The sequence below is a fragment of the Ornithorhynchus anatinus genome, chromosome 16 (assembly GCF_004115215.2).
Source record: "Ornithorhynchus anatinus isolate Pmale09 chromosome 16, mOrnAna1.pri.v4, whole genome shotgun sequence".
Taxonomy (NCBI): domain Eukaryota; kingdom Metazoa; phylum Chordata; class Mammalia; order Monotremata; family Ornithorhynchidae; genus Ornithorhynchus; species Ornithorhynchus anatinus.
Window position 1 is genome coordinate 10,918,474 of NC_041743.1, and position 27,170 is coordinate 10,945,643.

Below are 27,170 nucleotides of genomic sequence, written 5' to 3' on the forward strand. Positions count from 1 at the left end.
CCATTTTACAGATGAGGTAACTTAATCACAGAGAAGTTAAATGACTTGCCCAGGGTGACCCAGGAGACAAGTGGCACAGGTGGGATTAGAACCCAGGTCTTTCTGATTCCCAGACCCGTAGTCTATCCTATCCACTAGGCCATGCTGCTTCACGATGGGGTAAAGCTTGAAGCTCGGTTATGTCTGCTGTGGACTCCTGGGCCACTACCCGGCCAGGACCACTACCCGGCCAGGACCCCTCCTCTCTAGGCTTTCTCTTTCATTTTGAGTATGGGCCCGGAGCTTCTGTGGAGAGAGGGAAGACATCAAGTGGGATGGGGCTAGGGTGTGGCTGGCAAGCTTCATTCATTCATTGTCATATTGAGCGCTTGCTGTGTGCAAAGCACTGTACTAAGTGCTTGGGAGAGTACAATATAACAATAACCAGGCACATTCCCTGCCCAAGCTCCAAAGAATTAATGAATCAGAAAAATCCATTCTGAATCTCTGTAGCCTGGGTAGGAGAATCTCAGGTCTGGTCTGAGATCCGGGATTGAGGGAGACTGGATTCCAGCCCAAAACACTGTGAGGGGGCAGATCCCCCGTTTCATTACCCACCCCCCAACAACTGAAAACTTGAGGGACAACGAACATCCGCACCCCCTTGAAGTTGGTGTTTGTGAGCTAGGACCCTCCAGGGAATCAAGTTTTCAGTGTCTGCATCCGCATGCATCTCTGACTGTCCCGGATGAAGTGCTTGGCGGCAGGTTCATGTAAAAAACGCCAATGTGGTACTATCAAGCAGAGGGAATCGAGAGTCTCTGAGAGTCAGGGCCCGGAAATGACTCGGTAGCCATCTATCAAGAGAGGTTTCTGGCAAACTTCTCCATAATGAAAACCAGTCAGGCAGAGCCAATTAAATAAAATGTGCCAGTCCCGAGTCATTCACTGCTTGCTTTGTGTGATCTGTGGAAGGTGAGGCCAGCTGCAGCTCAGAGACTAATTTATTGAAAATCTGTCATTTCTTTCTGAGAAGTGGACAAAAGGGAACCCCACAATTTACAAATTTCCCGCCTTCCACAGTTTCATGACCGCATTTCCAAGTGGAGATCCTGAAACAATCCTAGGCAATACTGTCTGACTTGAGTGAAGTGAGTGTGCCTGATGAGAGGGTTCAGTTTTGGGATGGGAAGCTTTTCCTCTCATAGGGCAGCAAGCAGCAGGAGTGGTGATATTAATACTGTATTAAGCTCTGGGAAAACAATATGAAGCTGAAAGTTACACATGATCATTGGCCCGAAGGAGCTCAAAATCTAAGAATAAGGGAGGGGGGGAAGGGGTTAGGTAGCAGATACATAAAGAAGGATGAAACAACATAAAACAATATAAAAGACAAGAACAATGGAGGAGGGAAGGCTAACTACCAGACACAGCTCCCGATGATACAAATGGGCAAAATGACAGCCTGATCATCAGGCCCACACCATGGACTCTATTTCCTCAGTGGCCCTCTATGGGTTCTGGCATCATTTTTAGGCTGATTATCTTTTCCAGACATGTATCTTCCTTTTAGACTCCAGAGGTGGTCCAACCAAAGATATCCCTGGGTGGGGAAATTTTTATTAATTATTATTAGTAATAATAATAATTAATACCATTATCATTAAAGCATGCTAGAAACTGACCAGAGGCTGAGGTGATCTTTGGCTCAGACCTACCTCAGAGGTGAGTTCGAAGTCCAAAGCAAGATGTGAGGGGCTCTGAAACCTAGCCCAATGGCTTCCCCCTTCCCTATTCTTCTTAGTATAATTAGAGGTTTTGAAAAGTTTTTTTTTTCTCCGGTGGGTGGAGAATCAGGAGAGGGTTGACTTGAACCTGCAGCTCTTAAAAAAACCCAGTAGGCACTCATCAAAGCACCAGAAAAGGATCTTAATTGACAAATGTGTTATGACCCTTCTGGCGGTAGTTATAAATAAAGAGAAGGAACGAGGCCATTTTAAAAAAGAAATTAAAAAATTAATAATTTGCACTAGCCTCTGCAGTCTCAGATGCAGTTTTGAATTTATTTTCCTTAGTCAGTGAACCCTATGAGGGGCTGGGACTGTGTCCATGTTCCATCTGCTCATATTGAATCTACCCCACTGTTAGTAACTATATGCTTGGCATATAGTAAATGCTGAACAATTACCGTAAAATAGTTATTATTATTTTAGGACTGTATGACTACGGTGACACTGAGGTTCGGGTCATGTGACAGCCAGACTGTACTTTCCACGATGTCACCATAGGTTCTAGCTCCGTGGCATTATTACAGGCTTGGAATGCTTAAGTTCCATCATTTATTATTTTTTTAATGAATGGTTAAGCTGTTTAATTTGCAGATGGACAATACAGCAAAAACTCCCTGAAAAGTCTTTATACTCCTAAATGTACGTTTATTGTTTCACTGCTTAATGACATGTTTCGTAGGCAGGCTCATAATTCATTTTTTAATTTCCATTACTACAGTTACCTCCACAGAGAAGACAGACTTGTTGAGCAAAGGGGAAGGCTGGGTAATGGGGAGAGTTAGTGATGTTAATTCCCCAGCTAAGTGCTCTTGAAGATCAGTTTTTCCATTAAAAAACAGCCACCTCCCCACCCCTAGGCCATATATGAGATCAAAGAAACAGAGGACCTAAGCTAGGCAACTTGAAAGCACAGAAATAATCTTCTCTACAATGTGAGCCCAATTTTGTGTGGGGAGAACATGAGAGAATGCTGCTCTCCTACTACAATCCAGCCTGTACACTTTGCACCTGTAATGCCAACCTGACCTCTCGCCCACATGCTGCCGCTGGCCTGTAATGCCTTACCTCTTCATATCCATAAACAATCACTTTCCCCACCCTCAAAGCCTTACTGAAGGCACATCTCCTCCAAGAGATTTTACCTTTCATTTTACCCTTGCACTTGGATTTGCTCCCTTTATTCACCCCTCCCTCAGCCCCACAGTACTTACATACATAGACATAATTTATTTATATTTATGTCTGTCTCCCCCTCTAGACTGTAAACTCACTGTGGGCAGGGAATGTGTCTACCAAATCTGTTAAAGCGTACTCTCCCAAACATTTTGTACAGCGCTATGCACACATTATGTGCTACAATTGATTAACTGATTAATTAAAAAGAAGCTCAAATAGTCATGAGTCCCCATCCCATTGGCACTTTGGACTTTCTCTGGAACTGAGAGGGGTGGCAGAAATGACTGGGATTCTGAACAGCTATGAGATAAAACCAAACCCTGCTGTGCCTCTTTCTCCTCACAAGCCATCTGGCTGGAAGAGGTGACACAATAGGTGAAATCTTCTCTATAATCCTTGGGAAATAAGATTCACTCTCAGTTGAATAAGGTGTAGATGGTGGAAGAAAAGGCAGGGGGATGGACTAGATGACCTTGCAAGATTTCTTGCAAGTAGAGCCGTGCCTGGGCTGCAGTTGTGTAGGCAGATTGGCAGGGTCTGCTTGCTTGATTGCTGAAGTGGAATGTGGGATTGCTGCATCTGTCTCACACCAGAAGAGGTCCTAAGCTTCACACAAAAGAGTGTGCACATGCACACGCATGCACATGCACGCACGCACACACACACACACACACACACACACACACACACACAGAGTTTTCCAAAATATGCAGTTGTCACACTGGGTTGAATAAAAAAAGGCGAAGAGCAAGCCATGAATGTACGGTAGCACCCTTATCACCACACTGCCGACCCCCCTTCTATAGCTCTAAATGAACCCAGAGTGTAGGAAAGTTGCTGGGGACACCTGAGGTGTTGTAAACTGGCCAAACTCCCCCTTCTGAGTTTAGCTTTGTTCCAGCCTGACCCAGATCTCCAGAACTGGGGCCTGACCCATGCAGAACTCCACATTTCAACTCTATTATCCAGTCTTGTAAATGCACAGTTGATTTAAAAACCCTAGTTGCGCTTTCATCCTACTAATTAGCTGACAAAAGCAGGTTAGACTTTGCAGCTCCAGTGGAAGATGACCATTCCACAGCTTAGAAGCTTCTCTTTGTCTTAGAAGCTAAGAGCAGCAAAGAACAATGAATATGATTCCAGGTGTTTTCCCTTACTTGAAGGAACCTCTAGAGTTAAAAAGAAGCTCTAAGAGCTTGGGAAATGACAATCCAACAGAGTTGGCAGACACATTCCCCACCCACAGCGAGCTAACAGTCTAGAGGGGGATACGGTAGTGGTAAATGACCATGCTCTACAGCCTGATCGAGAGGAATACCACTGCAGTGCCAAGACCCAAGAGATACTGAAAACAGCAAAAATAATGTAATGTTACTACCACTGAAACTGTGCACCCCAAGATCTTTCCCCCAAATGAATCCCAAATGTTAATCTTGGGTCCTATGGGTTAATTCCTTCTTAGAAGGTCAGATTCCACCAACCCAAGAATGACAATATCCGAGATGTTCTCTTACTGGCCTGATTCAGCATGAAACGTCCCAGTGGGGTGCTTACAAAGTTCAACTCAGATGCTTCCCTCCAGCACCAAAGGAAGTCCGAAGAAACAAACCAATATCTCTCTCAGGTCCGGAAGCTGCAGTGCTTTAAACCCTTAATGCTGTACTCTGAATAAGGTCCTAAACTGTACCTCAACCCGCCCTTTCACATCCTCCTCCTTTCCCCACCAGCAAGTTTTATTCTTGAGGAGGTTTACGGAGTGTTGAAGCTGAGCCAGGCTGGAAGGCAATGATGCCAGGCCAGTTGAAAGCCCCCTGGGGGAGCCAGATGGGGCACTGTACTGCCTAATAGTGGAGCGATTCTCAGCCTCATTAACACACCGATGAAATGGTAAACACCAGTCACTGGAAATTGCGTTTCTGACACAGACGTGCCCACTGGCTATTTTTTTTAGGTCTGGAATTGTCTGGGCTGAGCACATCAAACCCATTACTTAAAAGTCTTTCAAATAAGATATTTAAAAAGGAAAAATGCAAGAAGTAGAATCAGAAGAACAGAGTTTAAAGGGATCTCCTGAGGTCATCTCATGAATCCTCCCGTCTCCACACAGGCTTTCCCCAAACCTGTCCACCGGATGTCTTTTAATAAATAACTCCAAGGAAGGCAAACTATGAAAATGTTCTGTCCCTGTCCTCCAAAGAGGTCTGTCTACCTCTTTCTGCGTAAAATGGTTAATCACCTGATCAAACTAGGACAGAATGATAACCATTTGTCCTAGAGGGGTCTGTGACTCATTTGTGAGCTAGCTGTATAAAATGGTGTTAGTTTGATTGGGAAAAAAATAATAACCCTCCAAAACTGACAGTTTTCTTTTGGCCTAATTTAAATGCATTTCACTTCCAGAGCTCTTGACTTGTTTTTATGTTCAAGCTGTTAGTTACCACCTGCAAGGAAAGAAGATTTGTTTATCCCGGAGCATATAACTTCACTGTTCATTGGTGCGGTTATTGATTTGATCATAAGTGGTAGAAAAGCAGCACTAGAAATTGTGAGATCTCCCCTCTTGATTGCTTTGGGTGGAAGAGAATGAGGGGCCCGAGGAAATAAAATAGCTCCTTTCCACTAATTCCAGGGGGGTGGACACTCTCCTTCCAAGGTTTAGAACTGCACTTCTGGGGTTTGCCCTGGTAGCAGTGCTGAACGCAAGATTTATAGAATTGGAAGGCATGCTCCTCGCTACATGTGTTTTTTGTCATTTTTTTTTAATGGTACTTGTTAAGCACTGGGATAGATACAAATAAGTCAATCAATTGTATTTATTGAGCATATATTGTGTGCAGAGCACTGTACTAAGCACTTGGAAGAGTAAAACTTGGCCTAGTGGAAAGAGCACGAGGCCTGGGACTCAGAAGGTCATGAGTTCTAATCCTGGCTTCACCACTTTGCTGTGTGACCTTGGGCAAGTCACTTAACTTCTCTGTGCCTCAGTTCCCTCATCTGTAAAAAGAGGATTAAGACTGTGAGCCTTTGGTAGGAAAGGGCCTCTGTATAACCCGATTATCTTGTATCTACCCCAGTGCCTAGAACAGTGCCTGGCACATAGTAAGCACTTAAATACCATAACTATTAATTATTATTATTGCAATGTAACAGAGTTTGTAGATATGTTCCCTGCCCACAAAGAACTTACAGAAATCCGGCCGAATACAGTCCCTATCTCACATGGAGATCACAGTCTAAACAGGAGGGAGAGCAGATAATGAATCCCCGTTTTGCAGCTGAAGAAACTGAAGCACAGAGAAGTGAAGTGATTTGCCTGGGGTCACACAGAGAACCCAGGTCCTCTGACTCCCAGGCCCATGCTTTACCCACGAGGCCATGCTGTTTCATATAATGGGCTGTACCATGGAGAATGACAATTCCTTGAAATGTCATTAAACAGTAGGAGAAAGAGGGACAGTGACCTGACCCAGGAGGCTTGGGTTGGGTCAAAGAGGTGGAGTAAGAAGAGGATGAGATGGAGAAGATGGGAGGAAGCAGCTCCTCAAGCACAAGCCACCATCTTCCTCTGCTCCTCATCCCCCTCCCTGGACCCTTTAGAGGCGAGAGGGTCAGGTCACCAGGTCAGCCTTCTCCCACAGTCTACAAATGATGTTTCAAGGTGCCTCGATCAGCAAGTTATTATCACCCTCTCGTTGGAACTATCTAATGTGGATCCAGCACCCAAGCTCACTTAACATTTTGCAGAAGTGCCAATTTCATTGGTGAGCTCTTTCTGAAGGTAGGCCGACTCACTGAATTTATGAGCGAGTCCTGGGATCCTGGAGCTGGAAAGAGAACATTTAATCTTTTGTCCTGATCCCAGGTTGAGTGGCATTGAACCCTCAAGAACAGAAGGGACCCTTTATTATTTGTAAAGATTGCAGGGAAGGAATTCCCCAAGTTCCATCCATAGCCCACTTGTGTTCAACAACCCTCCTGCCAGAAAGGTATAATGGAGACCAGACTGCAACCTCGATCATGAAACCGTAGCCACAGATCTGTGACAATGACTTTGCAGTCAAGCCATAAGGGCCACATTCCCAACATTTGGATTTGCACAAATCCTCTCTCCCATTAGGGATTGGCATCCTGTTTTCCCATCTTCTCTCCTATCCTTGTGTTCAGCTTTCTAAAATGTCTCTCTTTATTGCTGAATTGTACTTTCCAGGTGCTTAGTACAGTGCCCTGCACACAGTAAGTACTCAATAAATATGATTGAATGGATGAATGAATGAATGAATAAAGGGATTTTTTTCCCTGACATAATCTCCCACTGCACAGATTTGAAAAACATTTTTACAAGCAGAAGGAACCTGGAAATGAATCTTCCTACTTCCTGCTCCTTTCCTCCACTTCCTCCCTTCCTCTGTCCTTTAACCAAGAATGGCTGACCAAACCATATAGAACTGTCTCTAGACCCTTATGTGATTAGAAAGTCTACCGGCATTTACCCTGTAGAAGGGTGGAATGAGGCACACTTTTTCTGGAGAATTTCAGCTCAAATTGGGACTTCAGACTTCTTTACTGTAATTAGTAACCCTCATTCAAAGGAGTCAGAGTTAAAGAGGCTTCAGGTAAATCTTGGTGTTTGCTAATTGTCTGAGGTGCTCAGCAGGGAGAAGCAGAATGGCCTAGTGGATAGAGCATGGGTCTGGAGGTCAGAAGGACGTGGGTTCTAATCTCAGATCTGCCACTTGTCTGCTGGGTGACCTTGGGAGAGTCACTTAACTTCTCTTGCCTCAGTTATCTCATCTGTAAAATAGGAGTTAAGACTGTGAGCCTCAGGTGGTACATGGACTGTGTCCAACCTGATTAATCTGCATCTACCCCAGCGCTTAGTACAGTGTCTGGCACATAGTAAGCACTTAACAGATACCTTTAACAATGACAACAGGGAGGCACCATAGCTGCCCCCCTGCAGCCTGAAATGGGGGTGTCACGTGAGGGAGAGGGGAAGTGAGAGTATTTGCCTCACTGCCCTAGCTGTGACTTGAGATTCTGAAGTTCACCTCATTCAAACAAAGGGCATAATTTTGCTGGGTGTGCCCACATATCTCTATTTGGCCTGGCTTCCTGCTACCAGTGGTGTCTCTCCTTTCCCAGAACCTGATTGAAAAACCTCCTATTACACCCTCATTTCACTTTCCCTAGCCTTTCCACCCCTTCACTTCCCACCTCTTCTACCTGGGTTAACCTCCTCTCAGAAATTAAGCAAAGAAAAGCATTAATATAAAGGCAGGACCTGGAAAGAGATATTGTTGAAAAGTTCCTAAGGATTTTTGTTCTTGTTTTTCAGTCTTGAGGGATTAATATTGAACACATCACCTTTGACATCAATCGTGAAAAGTCAGTTTCTTTTATTGCTTTAAACATTTCCATCTAGGAGGGAGTCTGGACAACTAGATTCCATGAGACTATGTCGCCTTTCTGCCACATCACCACTCTAGATCCATCAGCCTTCCAGGCACGTCCTTGCCACCAACATGTCATTTTTGTTAATAATGGCTTTGATTCTGAGACTCGAAGGGAATTACTGCTCAAAGTCTGCACAAAAATGTGCCCTTCAGGTCCGGAAGAAGGCAATTCCTGGCTCCCCTGTGCCTGATCTACATTTTCCCACCTCCTTCCTCACCACAACCGTAAAAGACAGGATGATTCTCACTGCATCTAACAATTTTAGTGATGATGATACTGTATACTAGTAAGGGCTAGGTTGATTATGCTTTCAGCCAATAATAAAAACATTGGGACTGCACTAGAAATGAGAGAGAATACAAATTTTAGCAAAAGAATACAGAAAATAGAATCTGTCAGAGTATTAGATACCTTAGGAGAAAAGGTTTAAATAAAATGCAGATCATTTGGAGGCAAGCAGTGAAATTGCTATTCAGGAAGGGAAAAATGAATAAGAGGATGATAGGTAAAGTCAGGATAATCAGAAGTCAAGTTGTTAAACTCAGATAATACAATCTCCTGGTTGACCTTTGACAAATCAGCAAAAGTGGTATAACATTGAAAAAGCTTCTTCAACTAAAAACCCTTTGGATTTGATTCATTTTTGAGTGTTTATCTCCCTAAAAAGGAAATTGGGATCACTGACAACATCTGAGAAAGAAAACTGGGAAAATAATATTACTGGAGAAATAATTGGGAGATCAGATAGTTTGGAACTGCACCAAGGGAAGGAAATCTCATGAATTAGTGTAATAAAACCTTCAAAGAAATAATAAAGTCAGGTCCATTATTTTTAAAGCCTTCTCCCGTGGCTCTTAATTCTTCCTTGGGAGAAAACAATATCTCTCAGAGCACTAAACAGTGCCCTGGTGCTCTGGAATTTAATTCACTTCATATAAGTGAGCAGTTGTTTTCAGGTCAGGTATGCATAGTTTCAATAATCAGGGTCACTCAAGCAAAAGAAAATCACTGCCTTTGCCTGAATTGTTGAGAAAATTGAGGAAAAAGCAGGTTTGTGGGCCTGAGTGATCTGGATTGGCTATCTCATCAGCCAAAGACCCCTAGCTAATTCCTCATCCCTTCATTTAATTTTGTGTTGTATAGCCAGGTGTGAGTGAGTAGATTGCTCACCGTAGAATCAGTTACCTACAGGGCAATTGAGATCACAAGCCAGCTTCGCCTGTGAAGAGCGATCGTTGAGGATGCTTCTCTCATTCCCCAACTGGGCAGAGTTCTCCAACTCCTCCATTAATACAATCTAGGGCAATTGACATAATCCACATATTCAGAAAGTAATTCCAAGTGGCCTAACGTTGCCCTTGGTTATGCTTGTCCATATCCAATCTGCTGATTTCACAGCCCAAGATAGATTATATCCTATAGAGCTGAAATGAAAGTTATATTAATTTTTAAATAGTCAGGTACTATTTATTTTTTTCCTTAGCCACTTCCATCCACTGAGCTTGAATTTATTTAATGGAATTTGGTCAGGGGAATGGGAAGCAGGACTTGAGCAGCTGAGAGACATTACCCAACCGAGGTAGGGTTAATGAGGAAGAGAACCTAGGTCTCTGACTGTTAGTTCCTGGCTCTGTCCATTAGATCTCCCTCATGAGATAGAAATGGTTGATTGTACTAGAGCCATTTCTCAAACTGGGAGTTCAGTCTTGTGGAGAGAGGTCATAGAGGAGTTTGAAGGGAGTCACAGAGCTCAGAAGGACTGTTGGTGTTGGCAGCTTGTCATTAGCACCATCACCTCCCTGCCCAGAATCACTACTCCCTAGCAATAGAATCTATTCCCTTACTGGTCCCTTTTGTCACTTCATCCTCCAATATCCCTTATTCCCCTTTTTCCTTCTTCTCCCTTACCCAGTGGTGGAACTAAGCCAGAACTAGCTAGAATTTGGATCCAGCCCGGGAGGTAGGGATGGCGAGGGGTTGGGAAGCAGCCCCTTGCTGTCTGCTGTTTCTTTGGTCACCGGCAGCTGCAGCCCTGCCTCTCCCATTTTGCTTCACCCCCAAGCCCTGATCTGCATGTAAGTCAGTCAATCATATTTATTGAGCTCTTATTCTGTGTAGAGCCAGTACTACGCACTTGGGAGAGTACAGTATAACAATGAACAGACACATTCCCTACCCACATCGAGCTTGCACCTCAAAGCACTTTCACCACCGTGGCTGTCATCATCACCACTTCTCTCCCCCCTCCCCCAAAGCCCACTCACCAGTGGGTGTGGGAACTTTAGAAATGTTTTGATATTCAGCGCTGCCCCCTACACAATAGAAGGGATATCTTGTCTGCTCCTTTCCCCTCGATCAGCAGATCGCCATTGCCGTACTTACTAAGTGCAATATCCCTGTCCCCAGGAAGCTTATAGATCATGCCTGCCACCTTCCTCTTGCCTACCCAACCCAATGAGATCCTGCCCCATTTTCTTCTTGGTGTTGAAAGGGGAGTGGGAGACATGAGGAGTGGCAAGAGCTCTCAGGTGGGAGGTTGACAAGATGAAAAAGTATGAGCGTTTCCATCCTGGGGAGACTGTCCGTTGACAGCTCCAGATTACTAATTCATATTGCCAAGGAAACCAGAGCTATTAAGGAGCCTCTTGCTGGGAATGCTGGTAGCATTAGAGAAATATAGAATTATATCAGACCAGGTTCTCATCACTGTCCTGCCCTGCGGGGCCTCCCTCGTGTGCCAAGCTTCCATCAGCTTCAAAGAGAGCTCTGCGTGAGGAAGGACTGGCAAAAGGATGATCCAGAAATAGCAACTCACTGCCCTGCCTTTGTAGATGACCAAAAGGCACTTGACAATCTCAGCTACAGCAACTGGCTTTTCTAACTGTAGAGTCGCCTGGCTTTCCGGCAGGGCAATAATGGGAGCGTTCTACTTCCATCCTTCATTTGCAGGAGGTTCCAGGGTCCCTAATTGGCTGAAAGGGGGAATGCGAAAGAGGTAGCTTCAGTTTGTCACTTACTTCACTTCACTAGCACTCAAGTCACTGATTCCGATGAGAAGAGTGGAATCGTTTTGGAAAATGGTCTAGTGGATAGAGCATGGGCCTGGGAGTCAGAAGGACCTGGGTTCTAATCCCGGTTCTGCCACTTGTCTGCTGTGTGACCTTGGGAAAGTCACTTCACTTCTCTGTGCCTCAGTTACCTTATACTGGGAGCCCTGTGTGGGCCCTGATTTTCCTGTACCTACCCCATTGCTTAGTACAGTCCCTGGTGCATAGTAAGCACTTAACAAATACCATTTAAAAAAAAAGAAGAAGAAGAAAGGAATTTGAATGGAAGCTGTGTCTCAGGGACTTTCACTGTACCTTGCATCTGAGACCTTAGCATTGAACCTTGGCAAGGTGTAATCTTCAGAAACCAAACAATCCGGTCTCTCTCGCCTTAAGGTCAGGTATGCTTCCTCTTCATTAGGAAAAACTAAGAGTAATGGCAGAGCTCAGGCTTTCAGGAATACCTTAAGAATCAGGGTTTTCACTAACCAAGTGTCGGTGAGAGGACAGAGACAGTACTCATCGGTAGATAGGTTATGGCTTCTGAGCAGATGAAAGCCTTACGGAAAACACAACCTATAGCTTAAACTAGGTGGGTCTTCCAGGTTTTCAGATCTATGAACATTCAATAGTCCAGTTCTGTATCCCTTTCTGTAGGGCACAAGGAAACAGAATTGAGAAATGTACTTAAGTCTGATTGGTGGGGGTCAGAATCCCCCAGTTTACTTTTTACTCCTAAAGCTACTAACCTTTCCCAAATAGCTGCTCCCTCTCAGTTGAATGATCTTTTTCCACAAACTGTGTGTCATCTGCTATTTCCTGAGCCTTGGCTGTCGAGACACATTTCTTTTGCCTTTCCTCAAGAGAATTTAAATAAAAACATAAACCCACAACAGACTGAAATAGCAAATTGATTTGCAACTAGGGGAAGCCAGGGATTAAAGGCTGCCTCATATGGAATTGTACCGCATTGCTTCCCATGTGGCACATTTCAAAGTCAGTGTGGGCACATGATAAGAAGTGAATGTGATGGTCAGAAATAGAAAATTTTTTCATTAAGCATTTTAGGAGAGAGGACAGTTTTACAGAATTCCTTCTCTCCTCAGTCGTCCTCCCCCTGCCCAAGTCTTAAAAACCAAGTACCGTTGACAACATAGTACTATTTATTTGTGGTATTTGTTAAGTGCTTACTGTGTGTCAAGCAAAATCATCAGATCCCACATGGAGCACACTGTCTAAGTAGGAGGGAGAACAGGTACTGAATCCCCATTTTGCAAATGGGGGAACTGAAGCACAGAGAAGTTGTGATTTACACAAGATCACGCAGCAGACAAGTGACGGAACCAGGATTAGAACCCAGGTCCTCTGACTCCCAGGCCTATGTTCTTTTCACTAAGCTGCACTGCTTGTAGCTACACCCTAGAACTTTGAGAAAGCAAAAGGGGAAACAGCATGGCGTAGTGGGTAGAGCACAGGCCTGGGAGTCAGAGGTCATGGGTTCAAATCCCAGCTCCACCACCTGTCTGCTGTGTGACCTTGGGAAAGTCACTTCACTTTTTTGTACCTCAGTTCCCTTATCTGTAAAATGGGGATTGAGACTGTGAGCCCCACGTGGGACAGGGATTGTGTTCAACCCGATTTGCTTATATCTACTCCAGCACTTAGTACAGTGCCTGTCACATAGTAAATGCTTAACAAATAGCACAATTATTATTATTATTGCTAATGATAATAATAAAAATCCCGTTTGAGAATTTTCAAAACTACCTCTCTTGGGAAACACCCTCTAACGAATATCAACATACAGTTCACTATGAAAGCAGGATTGGGTGTGGGGCTCTTAAATTTCAGAATTTATTTAGCAAAGATTTTTGTATAAATTCTTGTGTAAGTTCCATAGAAACGCAAATGAAAATAAAACTATAAAACAACACACTCTGGCAGAGTTGAATTTTAAAAGGCAATTTAAAGACTTGTCCCAGGGAAAGATCTCAAGGACCAGCATGAATGTCCAAAGAATTTTAAAAAATAATTATAAAAGCAGGCCAAGCAGTTCCAATCCTCCAAGTTATAGACCTATCAGCTAAATCAGTCATGCACTGCTTTGAAATGCACACGGAGAAAAAGAGCTGAATTTTCAATGCTAGGAAGAATGGTCCTTTGTATCCCATAGGGGCTGAATGGGTGGAAGGAAGAGATGGGGGCCCAGCAGAGTGTGAGAACTGGGCCTAAAGACTGGATCAGAAGTAGGCTATAAATCTAGGCAGGATGCAATTTTGAAGCTAATGCAATCGATAAAATGACATTAACCACCCAGAACGCAGGAATAAGCTGGGCTTTGTTCAGAAGGACTCTGAGTCTGCCAAATAGTTGGTTCTCTCTGTAACTAAACCCCGGAAATATATGAAGGGGAGAGAGAGAAGAGGCAGAATTATAGAATTGTATATCAGGGCTCTATGGGAAAGAATGGATAATTACAGTCCTGTTGAGGTGGCTCTTTACCAGTTCACAGATTCCCAACTGCCTGTTTCCAAGTACTATTATTATTATTATCATCATCATTATTATTATTATGAAGTGCTTACTGTGTGCCAAGCACTGTACTAAGCTCCAGCGCAGATAATCAGGTAGAACACAAAGACAATTCTCCTTGGGGCTCGCAATCTAGCAGGGAGGGAGATTATACCCATTTTACAGGAGGAAACTGAGGCAAAGAGAAGCCCAAGGTCATCCAGGAGGTAAGTGGTGGTAAGTGGTAAGTGGTAAAGAGGTAAGTGGTAAGTGGTGGAGCAGGGATAAGAACCCAGGTCCTCTTCCAGGTCTGTGTGCTATCCACTAGGCCATGCTGCTTCTGTTCCTCACATAAGTAATCACTCAACTACCCAAACAAGTGAATCCAGTATGGTTCATCCACTTTCATCATACAAAATAAGCGATCCCTAAACCTTTTTGATTGGGGTTACCCGTCTTGCTCAGTGCCATTTGGAAGACACTGAAGTTGGGAGAGGAAAGAGAAAGGAGTTGATTCCATTAGAAATCCCCATAGTTCAAAGGTGAACAAAGATGTCCATGGATTCTTTAGATCACTGCAGCCAATGGGGAAGGAGGGAAAGATGAGTGAGAGGTGAAAGGGAACTCAGGCCCCTCGGAGCTTGGCACGCTGGATCTACATCTCTGGGAACAGGGGAACCATAAGGATGGCAGATGCTAAGTCCAGAGAAATTTGACAAGCTCCAGGGCAATGACAACTGTCAGAGAAAACTTCGTAGAGTACACTGACCGCTAGACCCTCGGAAAACCAGTGGGCAGGACTGGATTAACCGTGGACCATCCCCAGGCCCTGCATCTTGAGGGCCCCTGGTAGGTCCTCCAGGGCACCAGTGTTGGCTGCATCCGGCTGAAAGTCTCTCTTTACTTCTTCCACACCACCCTAGTAGGCTCCGAGCCAAGGAGCTGCTGAGAGCCAGGGAGGGGCCACGTGGTTCAGAGCCAACTCAGAAATGAAAGCAAGATGGAAGTAAAAGAGCATCAGCTCCTCAAACTCCACACCCTGCTGCACTAGGGTACCATACGAGTGGCCCCAACCACACCCTGACACCATCTCTTGGCAGGGCCGAAGGGCAACTAGGAGAGGGGTTGGTCGTCCACTTGTGGAAGTATAAGGGGAAGTCATTCTTTTTATTTTCCTACCAGTGCTTGGAAAACAGGCCCACAAAACAAAGGATGTGTGTGTTGCATCCTAGAGCTACAGAAGTTCACACTCTGCCTTCTCAGACATTATTTACATGTATCTGGTGTGAAAGAGACTCTCGGTCACATGTCGTTCTATTCTGCCTCGTTTAAGCAGTGAGCGGCATCATCTTCAATTATGAAAGTCAATAATATCACCAGAACATGTTACGTTTCTGCTTTTGATTCACGGAGTACCACTTTCTATTTGAGGAGAGAAAATTTTATCTGGAACAAATTGCAAAATCATGAGGTTAATTTACAATTTACCTCATGATTTTGCAATTTGTTCCAGATACAATTTCCTTCTATTTAAAAAACACTTTAGAGTCATGAGATTCACTCTATGGAGCTATTAATATTCCCGTTTTACAGAAGCCTAAACTGAGCTCTGAGAGGTCAAGAGACTTGCTTAAGCCCATCAGCGATGAAATTTCTAGAGCAAGGAACAATTATTTTTCCATCAGCTTCCTTTGCTGCAAGTCCAAGCCAAACATTAATTAATTTTTAGCATCCCTACTCTGGAGATGAAACAAGTAAATATTTTAAAATGGTACCAAATTATGTAGGCTCATTTTAGAAAAAAACAGTCAGTACTGTGATTCAGAGGCATTAGGTTTTATTGTGTTTTTTCATTTTAATTTAAAATGTGATGAAGTTTTTGAATTCTAAAAATTGCATTTTTAAAAAACATTTGGCATTTGGCATAATATACCAAACATTGCTACAATATTTAACAGGGCATAAATATTGCAAAAGAAACACGGATAGTTATTGATGGTGTTTAATCCCAGTGCTTGAAGGAATGAGTACTCCATCTCTCTGTGAGGTACAAAGAAGGTAAAGGGTTAGAATAATTTTAAAGAGTAAAGCACTGGAAAAAAACGACCCCCCCCCCTCCAACCGGGATGTGACATTCCAGGTTTGGGGTTTCTTTAGATGTAATACTGATATGAGAGCCCAGTGAATGCCATGGAATGGAAATATGCTTTGCTTTGTGGTTCAGAGAAATATAAACTCCCAGAGAGATGGAGGCTGCCCACACTGGGGGCCTTAGCAAACCAAGGCTGGAGATAGGATAAGGGTGTGGCGGAAGTTAAAGAGCAGGTTGGCAGTGGGTGTGGTCAGGCATCCTGTGGCATCACCCTCTACCCACTGCCCACCTTACTACCAAATACCAGAGAGCGGGTAGGCCAGAACTCTGTGGTGGGGAGTGGGAGGGTAGCTGCTGCTGTTGGCTCCTGACTCATCACCACTATCCTCCCCCCCACAGCCCCCATTGACCCTTTCAGCAGTTGTCCCCACCCCTAGCTCCTGCCCGCTGCTGGTCCACCCCCACATGGCAGCTGCTGCTAGGATAGGCTGCGGGGGAGGTGGCGTTGGTGCAGATCACCAAAATGGGATCACGGAGCCCCTCGGAAGCAAAAAAAGACTCGTCCCCGGTGTGCTTACCCCTCCCCTGAGCCTCCACATTAGAGACTGAATGACAGCTCCTTCCTTCCACTGCTACATTTTGGGGCTCTGATACAAGCAGAGGACTTAACCTGGCTATCTCACCTGCCTCCTTTTAACAGATGGAGAAACTGTAAGGGAATAGACTGTGAGCCCCATGTGGGACAGGGACTGTATATGACCCGATTAATCCATGTCTCTACCCCAGCGCTTAAAACAGCACTTGATACGTTGGAAGTGCTTAACAAAGACCATCAAAACCATCTGATCTCCTTCTCCATCACCTTGGCCCTTGGATTTGCATCCTTTATTCACCCCACCCTCAGCCCCACAGCACTTCTGTACATACCGGTAACTTATTTATATTGTCTGTCTCCCCCTCTAGACTGTAAACTCCTTGTTGGCAGGAGACATATCTACCAACTCTGTTATATTGCACTCTCCCAAGTGCTTAACACAGTGCTCTGCATACAGTAAGTGCTCAGTAAATATGATTGAGTGATTGATTGATCATTTTAAAAAATGGAATTTGCTGCCTAGGACAGAGTCAGCAATGAGATTTAGTACTCATGGCCATCTTGAACTTAAAGTCTCTTAGAAAGAAGACTTGTTCATCTTTTTCCAGTTGGCCACTAGGTCTAGGGATCAGGAAGGGGATTTCCAGCCTAGGACCAGGAGCCCTTTTCTGGAACAATGATGATAATTTTGCAAACTAGCAAGCCACGCTTATTCAAGATCTATAAAGCATTAAGCAGTAGAGCCGATGGAAATCAGGCAGTGTAAGTTATACTAAATGAGTCCTCTCCTCTCTGTTTCCTGTCTATTTTGTTAGCTTTTATGAGGATCTAGGCTGCAGCCAGTTGCTAATGTACTGTCAACCTGGAGCAGTGTGTCCGCAAACTGGGGTTGTGACCCATTGTGGGGGAGGAGGAAACCCCTACTCCTGGGGCAGCACACAGATGCTTCTTTCCTGCGCTTTTGGCCCAAACCCTTCTTTTCCAGTGTTGTAGGGTGGGGACCAGTCCTGGCTCTTCCTTGTGTGGGGGGAGAACAGATGATGTATGGAGGGGGTGGTAGAGAGAGTTGAAGGAGCCCTCAGGAGGAATGGCAGCCCAGCTTCCAAAATTTCAACACCTCTGGCCTCACAGCGGAGGAGTGGTAAAAAGATTTTCTAAATCTTCCTGCCAGGTTAACATGAAAGGATAAGCCAACGGATTCCACACCAGTTAATACCTGGAGATAGGGGACACCCAGCACTCCCAATGTTTGCTCCACTGATATGTGATCTTAGGAGCTATCAGCACAGAAGAGATAAGGCAGTCTCTGTAACATTGGATGGGCTATTTTTTTCCTAATGATCTTTATTATCAATTCATGGTGAACTGAAATTCCTAAAAAAATAAAATGAACTAAAACCTCTTAGCACCAACGGAAAAACCGTATTAGATGTGAAAGGACAAAACTAGCATTTTAGAAACTTTCTCATTTCTTTTGTGTTCCCTCTCTAAGAGTCAAAGTTTTCTACTTTCCAGCCTCTGTCACTCCTGGCCCCTAAAGTTATCTAATATGCATATTCTTCTCTGATCCCCTTTCACGTTTTGGTGAGAGTCCTAACTACAGGAGTGAAAGTACACAGTCCTGAACCCAGATGTTTACAAGTGATGCTTTGAGTTCATGTGTCAAATGCCAAGTTTTCAGCTGGTATCTGTATTTCTTAACTGAGGGTGTTTTTTTTCCCTAGTAGAAAATGTGTTTTTAGTCATGACTCCATAGGGCAGTAAGGTTTATGTTCAGTGACCAAAGCTCAGGATGTTTCTGACTACAGTTTCTGTCTGAGTTCATCCTAGCAACCATGATGTCAGCATACTGTCTGATGGGCAGGAGAGCTTGGGCTTTTCAACGCTCCATCTCTACCCCCAACTCCTCTGCCATCTGAATGGTGGAAGGGGATGAGGGAGGGCAGGGCTGCCAGGATCTCTAGCCCCAAATCCTGAATAATAATATAATAATGATAATAATAACATTTGTTAAGTGCTTACTATGTGCCAAGCACTGTACTAAGCACTGGGGTGGATACAAGCAAGTCAGATTGGATGCAGGGACTCTGTTTTCATCCCCATTTTACAGATGAGGTAACTGAGGCACAGAGAAACTTGCCCAAGGCCACAGAGCAGATAAATGGCAGAGTTGGAATTAGAACCCAGGTCCTTCGGACTCCAAGCCTGTGCTCTATCCACTAGAACGCGCTCTTCTCAAGCATCTGAACTTCTAGATGGTGGTGGGAAATAGATATTTCCCTGTCCCAACTCCTGCCCACCCTGCATTGCGTTAGTTTTCTTTACCAAAGACTGCCAATAGAGTTGTCTCCTCTCATGACTCTTCAGGCTCCCTCTCATGCCTCTTAGACCCTTTTCAAGTGTCTTCTGTCCTTCTTAGACCTCCGCTGGCCACTCTTGAGCCACTTAAAAATTAAAAACTATGTAAAGGAACTGGCAAAGCCATTGTGGAGAAGTGGAAGGGACAGGAGAGGAATCAAAGGTGATGATGGTGGAGGAAGAGGAGGAGAAGCAGCAGTGGTGGATTGGGAGGAAGAGAGGGGGTGGGAGTGAGGAAGACTCTTAGCTACAGCAATAAACAGGGTGAAGGAGTAGCAGCAAGTAAAGCTAGGTAAGGCCCTCAGCCTGGAGCGGGATTTAGGAGCTCAGGACACTCAAGGAACAGTCCGCAGCCCCACAGCCTCAAGCCTTGGCTAGCATTTTCAAAACTCATCATGTTGAATCCCATTACATGGATTGAAAGCGAATCTGGGAACACAGTTACATTTCAACAGGGGGCATTGCTCAATTTTTTTTTTATGTTTTTCCACCTGCTTTCCAGTTTCCTGAGAAGAAATAATTTAAATAAAATATTCCCCAATAGCACTACTATCTTCTCAATTACAATAATTCCAAGAACTTAAACATTAAAGCTTTGAATAACAAAAGAGAGAGTACCTCACACATCTTCAAAAGAACTTCTTCTTTTGGATGTGTTGAAGTGTTGGGTCAGACTTTGTTTCTGACAATTAGCCATTTCACCTTTCATAAAATTCACCATTTGAATTTTATACAATGCAAAAGTCCAGCTACAATACATTAGAACTAACTGCTGACTCTCCACCAGATAGTCAGGCAATCACTAGTGTTCCATATGTGTTACTATGTTAGAAACATGCAAAATCCCAGTTTCAAAGAGTTTTTGAAATCAAAAAGAGAACTTCTGTTGACATTTTTTTCTATTCCTAGTCTTACATGATCTGATAGATTTTGATGTCTCTAGGATGTGAGTGACTTTAAGTAATCAAACTGGAACCTGCTAGGATTTTGTTAGTAGGAATTTTCTTGCGTCAGCCTACAATAGGCCTTCTTTTATGTAAAGTTCTTTCTTTAGCATCGTGTTAGATTTTTAAAAAAGCGTCTCCAATTGTGGGATGAAAGTGCAGAGGAAAGAAGTTTTAGTCAACAAATACTGCAAATCAGGTAAAGTGCATCTTGGTAGACCAAATTGCCTCCATTGCATTAACTCCAATATTTTTTTCAGTAGACCCAGCCTTAAACTGAAGTTACAAAAAGGATACCCCTTCCAGTTCTGGACCTTACAAACAATATAAGGACAGGCTGAATCCATTTCCATGTTTTTTCCATGTTAAAATCAGGGGAACTCTAATGTTCACCACAAAGCATATTGCCACTTCAATTTTCACACTACCTGAGGAGGTTTAAAATGTCGCTAACCATTCCAGCCTCTTTTATTCTAAATTTATTTTCTGAGCTTGAGGGATTGGAGCTATCTTTCAAACTTTCCCCAAAACCCTGCCTCTCATGGTAACTAGCTCTGCTCTTGGAATTTATGCTCTCTAGACTATATATGTAGAAAAGCAGGGGTACTATCTGAGTTCTGCTACTAGTGTGCCCTTTAACCTGAATTTTCACAAGGAAGGTGTGTTTTCAGACTTGTCCGCTGTGTGACCTTGGGAAAGTCACTTAACTTCTCTGTGCCTCAGTTCCCTCATCTGCAAAATGAGGATTCAACAACAGTTCTCCCTCCTGTTTAGACTGTGAGCCCCATGTGGGACCTGATTATCTTGTATCTACCCCCATGCTTAGTACATCGCTTGGCACAGAGTGCTTAACAAATATTACCATTATTATAATTATTATTATTTTGAACCAGTATCATTTCTGACAGCATCTTTTTTTAATTGCACTCTCCATACAACCAAACGAGTTGTTTACCCTAAAAAACCATCCACAGGGAGAGTGCTGTGCCCACAGGGGAATATTTGTAGAGCCAAGTACCACTAATCCCTACTCCTGAATTTCTCCCAGGAACTGAGCATCAGCCCACCCACTTGCTTGACAAACTGCACCCATTTGTGGCCAGTTTTGTGCCCTAATTCTGCCTCCACTCCTGCAGGTTTGGTTGGGAATAGCAGAGGATTCTTTTCTCTCTTTATCTCTCTCTCTCCCTCCCTCACAGTTCTCTCCTCATAGCACAGCAACTGCCTGGCGCTTCAGTGGGAAGAGAAAGAGGGAAAATCTGAGGGAGATGGGAGAGGAACCTGGACAGAGAAGGGATAGAACAAAATGGAGAATGAGGAAGTGTTACAAAAGGTCTTCTTAGACTTAAGAAAAATTGATGCACCTGCAGGCTATGTTAATTCACATATAGGATGGATGAGAGTGGGAGGAGAAAGACCAAGGAAATTATGTATTTTGCACATTCTTAGAAAATAATAGACTAATCCACTTTTTTCTTTTTCTGATGAAGACAAAGGAGAGATAGATGTGAAGTGTCAATCATTCATACTACAGGGCCAATCAGGAATCAGGCCTAAGGAGGTAGCCTTTTAAGGAAAGGAGGGGGGTTTTGAGGAGCCCAAGGAAGACTTTCAGCTGATTTATATAAATCATGGCAAAAGAACTCAACGGTTAGTTGAAAACTAGACTCTTTGCATATACTCTCATAACATTTGCGTTTCTTGGGTAAATGCCATTTCCTCAATTTCTTGTCAGTAAAATGGGGACAAGAATAATGACCCTTCAAAGCTGAGAAGAATAACCAATATAAATAACCACTCAGTTCTTCGTTCTATAGGTGCTTGATAGAAATGGGCTGTAGCACAAGGTAGAGAATTCGTGCTCTCAAGTTGTTTGTGCATAATGCATGCCATTAAGAGCATTTAGCTCAAATTTCCCATTTTTTTATTTTCAAGCTTCTTGCAACTGAAGTAGCATTTTTGAGAATGTTAATATACTTTTTATCCTTTTTTTTAAAAAAAACAAATTTTAAAACATAGAATACTTGCCAAGAAGCATGGCAAATAAAAATACAATACTATTTTCCCTGAAGATAATAAAGCAAATTAATATTTAAGACTCTCATACAGCAGAAAGCATCATTCTAAAGAAACTGGAGAATGAATATAGCATGTTTATTGAATCAGAAGATTTAAAAAGACCTTCAGTGGTCATCTAGACCATCCCCTTGTCTCCAGACTATGGATACTCTCAATTGTTCAGGCTCTCCAGGGAAGGAGATGCCATAACCCTCTTTATGGCATCTGTTCCAGGGCTTATCAAGACATGCTGCCAGAAAGTTCTTCCCTAAGTCTGAGCTAAATCCTTCATGTTGCAGGTAATAAATGCCATTGATTGACTGATTTATCCAGAGAAGAGCTTGGGAACAACTGGTCCCCATCCTCTAGACAATAACCTGCATTTATAAGTCAGGGTTCGGTTCCTAGGTTCAGTCCGAGACATGGCAGAGCAACACTTTAGGCCCCTGAAAAAAAATAGTTGTCATCCAAAGGGAACATTCTCAGACTGCCCTAGCCAAGAAGACTGGAACCTACCTAACTGGAATGAGGGAAGGAGAAGATGAGAAGGGGCAACAGGGAGGAGGGGAAGAGGCGGAGAGAAAGGAAGAAATTCAGAGAAAGGGCAGATGAGGGAGAACCCGGGGCCCTGCAAGCCGTCTGAAAAACCAGCTGAGCATCTGGGGAGACTGGAAAGGGTCTCATGACTCCCAGGACGGCACACCGGCTAAATACAATCAAACGGGAGATCCGAACATTTCACCAGCATGAAAGGTTATCAACCACAAATCCTAGCACGATCCATATTTAGGCTTCGAATACTTCAGTGGGAGTGCCGCCGCTACAACGGGGATTGGATAGGCTGACGATATTCTTTTCCACCGTTTATCTGGGTCCCAATATCAATGCCGATTTTTCTGTCTGTCTGTTTTAAACCTAAAACTTGGAAACCAAGGCAAATTAAGTGAAAATGCACCAAAATTCAATGAGGATTTCCAAAAGCCATTTTAACGTATTTGTTGAAAAGTAGCCAGACGCCACCCATGGTTTGGATAGGTGACCTACAGAATGTCATCTGCCCAAACAGGGGCTGTCTGGGAAGTGAAGCACAGAGAGGGTGGCAGAGGAGGGAGCGGGAGGGGGAGGAAGCCATATGATGCTCCTCTTCCCCTTTCACGCGCTTCGGTTGTTTGCCAGCGCACAGTCCCTTGGGCCCCGCGCTGAACATCTCACCCAGGAGCCGTTCTGCCTCTGAATAAATCAAATTAAACGAGAGACTAGAGCCGGAGAGGGAGGCCAGGCCATCCCCGGAGGAGCGCGGAACCGATCAAATCGACGTTGCTAAAATTCACTATTTATGCTCCCTCTACTCTCCGACTTTCTCCTCTTCCGGATGAAGGAGAGTCCCTAAGTCTTTTTCTCCAAGTGTGTCTCCAGCCGAGGTCCCCACGTCAATGAATGTAACGTTGAGTTGTCACTAGGCCCCTGGAACACACTCACACACACAGACACACACGTGTCTGTATTCACACGCATACACAGGCACCTCTTCAGACACACACCTTCCCAAACACGGTGGTGACAGACACATTGCCAAACAGGCTGGTGGTCCGAAATGCCGCCTGTGCAGCTGACCCCGGCCCGGGTGACCCTCCCCCCTCTGCCTTTCAGCACGTCGCAGCTCTGGAGAGCGCCTTCCTGGTCCTCCTCGGGCATCCCATCCTCCCCGAGCTCCTCCATCCTCCACCTATTATTAGCGGCATTATTATTTCATAGCAATAATGTGAATGATAATCACAATAATGGTGTTGATTGAGCGCTTGCTCTGTGCAAAGCACTGCACTAAGCGCTTGGGAGAGGACCTACCTCCTCACCCCCAGCTCCCCACGGAAGCCTGTGGACCTCAAACCCGACAGCTTGGCTTGGTGGTCGCACCGGTGGGCCCTCCCGGGGGCTACCGGACCCCCCCCCCCCCCACCAGCAGCGCTAGATCCCAGCGATCCGTTGGCTGCTGTGTTGTCCTCTCCCAAGCGCTTAGGGCAGCGCTCTGCACCCAGCAGGCGCCCGATAAATACGATCGAAGTGCGCGCATCTGCGCATCTCCCTGCCGCGCTGGCCGGGCCTCAGAGAGGCGGCAGCACGCAGCCTCTCCCGGTCCCTGTCGCCCCATCGCGACCGCCCGACCGACACAGGTCACCTGGCCCTTCCCCCCCACCCCCACCCCCACCCCCCTCCCTCCCTCCACACCCCGCAGATCCATCGTTTAGACTGTGAGCCCGTCGATGGGCAGGGGTTGTCTCTCTGTTGTACATCCCAAGCGCTCAGTACAGTGCTCTGCACATAGTAAGCGCTAGATAAATACGATCGAATGAATCTGCTTAGCCGGGAGCATCAGCCACGGAACCCAGGAGCCTCGGCCTCCGGTGATCCGGCCCCCTCCCCCCTGGCTCCAGGCCCAGCTGGGCTGGGCCCTCCCACCCCCCAGGTCTCCCAGGTCCCCCAAACTGGAGTCCAACCCCGTCTCCGCCCCCCTACCCAAACCAGCCCGGCCTGCTGACCCCTCCCAGGGATCCATCGCCACCCTAGTGGCCCCAGTTGGTTCCTCGCCCCCCCCTCCCCAGACCCCCCCCCCCAAGCCTTGGCCTTCCCCTCCCAAGCCCCGAGCACCCTTGCAAGTGTGGATGCAGGAGACGACTCTCGAGCTGCAAAAACGGGACGCCCTCTCCAGCCCCTCCCCTAACGCCCCCCAGCCCGATGCACCACCCAGGGGGTCCGGCCCCGACCCCTCGCCCCCTGCCCCTCCGACCGTCCCCTCCCCGGGCGGGGCCGACCGGTCCAGGCCCATCGCCGCCGGGGGAAAAAAAAAGCGCTCACCGAACATCTGAATGTGGCCCTTGGTGATGGGGTTGAAGCTGCCACAGGCCAGCAGGATAACGTGGGTCTTGGTGGTTTCGGTCATGGCTGGCCGCGGCCCTCCCTGGCGGGCTCCTGCGATCGCCTCCGACCGGGCGTCGAGCGGTCTGCGGAGAGAAAGAAAGGCGAGGCTCCGGCCGTGGATACGGTGGCATCCAGGGAGCTGCTCTACACGCAAGCCGCGTCACTCCCCTCCCCTTAACGCTTCAGGGCCCGGAAAAACTGGAGCTGCCTTTAGAACATCGCCTCCTCCTCCTCCTCCTCTCCCCCTCCTCTCTTTCTCTCTCTCTTTGTCTTTCCTCTCTCCTTTTATTCTTCTTTCTCTCTCTCCTCCCCCCTTCTCCCACCTCATCCCCTCTTGCCCACCAGCCCAACACTACCGCGGGCATCCTTATCCCAATATTAAGGGGCCTATATCTCCCGCCCGCCGCTATTTAATGTTCTCTTGCTACTCCACCAAAAACTGGGCCTGCCTAACCTTTTTTTATCAGTCTCATCGGGAAGTGATCGGACTGCAATCGATCAATCCCACACAGTCGTTCTCTATCTCCCTCCCTCAGGTACTGTGAGGGCCAGATCCGTTTTATGCATCCTGGGACCGGTTCTTCTTCTGCCTCCCAGCCCACTCTGTGCTCCCTGAAAATTCCAAACTATTGTGCAGATTCCCTTTCCGTCCTTTGCCTTTCTTCCACCTCTGCGACAAACAGAAACTCCTTACCATAGGTTTTCAAGCACTCTATCACCTCGCCTCACCCCCGCCACCTTACATCCCCGATTTCCTACTACGACCCAACCAGTACACTTGCTACTCACTGTACCATCACCTCATCTATCTCTCTATCGACCCCCTCGCCCACATCCTGCCTCTGACCTGCGACTCCCACCCATCCAACAGACGATCACTCTCCCCATCGACAGAGCCCTATTAAAAGCACTGGTCGTCCAAGAGGCCTTCCCCGATTGAGCCCTCATTTCCTCTTCTCCCATTCCCTTCTGCATCACCATTGCACTTGAATTTGCAGCCTTTATCCACCCCTCCCTCAACCGCAAAGGACTTATTGTACGTAACAAAATGTACAAAGGTTTAGTACAGTGCTCTGCACACAGTAAGCGCTCAATAAATACGATAGATTAATTGATCCTGACTACAGGGATAGGGGTTGGATATTCCTTCTTAAGACTCTCTCCAAATCTTTAAAACAATACAGACTCCTTGGTGGTTTCTGAGAGATGGGGTTTTTTTTCACTTTTCACATTTTTACTTAAAAATATAAGAAACTTGATTTTTTTCCTCTAGTATGCCTTATTGTGGACTCGAGAGTTGTGATCAGGGAACGGGAAAAGCCATGCACTGCAATGACACCAAAACTGGATTAGAAACCCGTTGTATTCTAACAACACAATCAGAAATGATTCCAGTACAGAAGGGAAGTCTATTTTAACAGAGATGCTCAAAAGAAAATCTCATTTCTCTTAGGTTTCAAAGTTTACTGAGCACAATATAAAAGCCTCTTTTTGACTTAGCTACTATTTTTAATCATCAGTGCTTATGAACATATCTGGCAACACAAATAGTGGGAGATTTCTTAATTAACATGTTCATATGAAAATACCAAAGGTTTTATATTCTCCCACAAGATGACACAGAGAGAATCAAATCCTGGTCACCAAGATGTCTTTTCAGAACTGGTACTATTAAACCAGATTTTCTAAACTCTTTTTAATTATTTTATTTTTCAATAAGAATGGAAGTGTATAAACAAGTTATAAATTGATGCGGTGCAGAGATACGATGCTAACTCAGTCTCGCAAAGAAGCTCAAAAACTTGCTAGCCTGAAAAACTTTTTGCCAGCCTGCTCACTCTTACTAGTGAAAGCTAAAGGCTGAGAGCATTTTCAGCCTGAAAAAAAAAACCAATGCTTACTTTTGGGTCATTAGTTATTCTTTGCGTTATTAAAATCTGTTTTGCTCACTACCAAATTTTCTGTAAACTCTTACTAATGTCCTCCAGGGTCAGAGCTTGATGGTTCTTCTAACTTGGTGGATCATGGACCTTTCGTTGTTCTCGTGACCAAACTGAGAAAACCAAACATGCCGAGAAGCAGCATGTCCTGATGGAAAGACCACAGACCCGGGAGTCAGGGGACCTGGGTTCTAGTCCGTATGATCTTGGGCAAGTCACAAGTCAAATCCCTTCCCTCTTTCTTCCCATCAATAGTATGTCATAACAGACTGCCAGGAGATCCAAACATTTCCAAGGCCAACTCCCCAGC

At 45.2% G+C, this 27,170-nt stretch overlaps 1 protein-coding gene across 1 annotated transcript in view; it reads right to left on the bottom strand.

Annotated features, from left to right (window-relative positions):
- NMNAT2 (nicotinamide nucleotide adenylyltransferase 2) overlaps positions 1-25,064 on the bottom strand; it is a 79,304-nt gene extending 54,240 nt beyond the window's left edge. The window contains exon 1 of the mRNA XM_003430864.5: positions 24,858-25,064. Coding sequence (XP_003430912.2) covers positions 24,858-24,942 — 85 coding nt within the window. The 5' untranslated portion in view covers positions 24,943-25,064. The remainder of the gene's footprint in view (positions 1-24,857) is intronic.
- Positions 25,065-27,170: the final 2,106 nt, after the last annotated feature.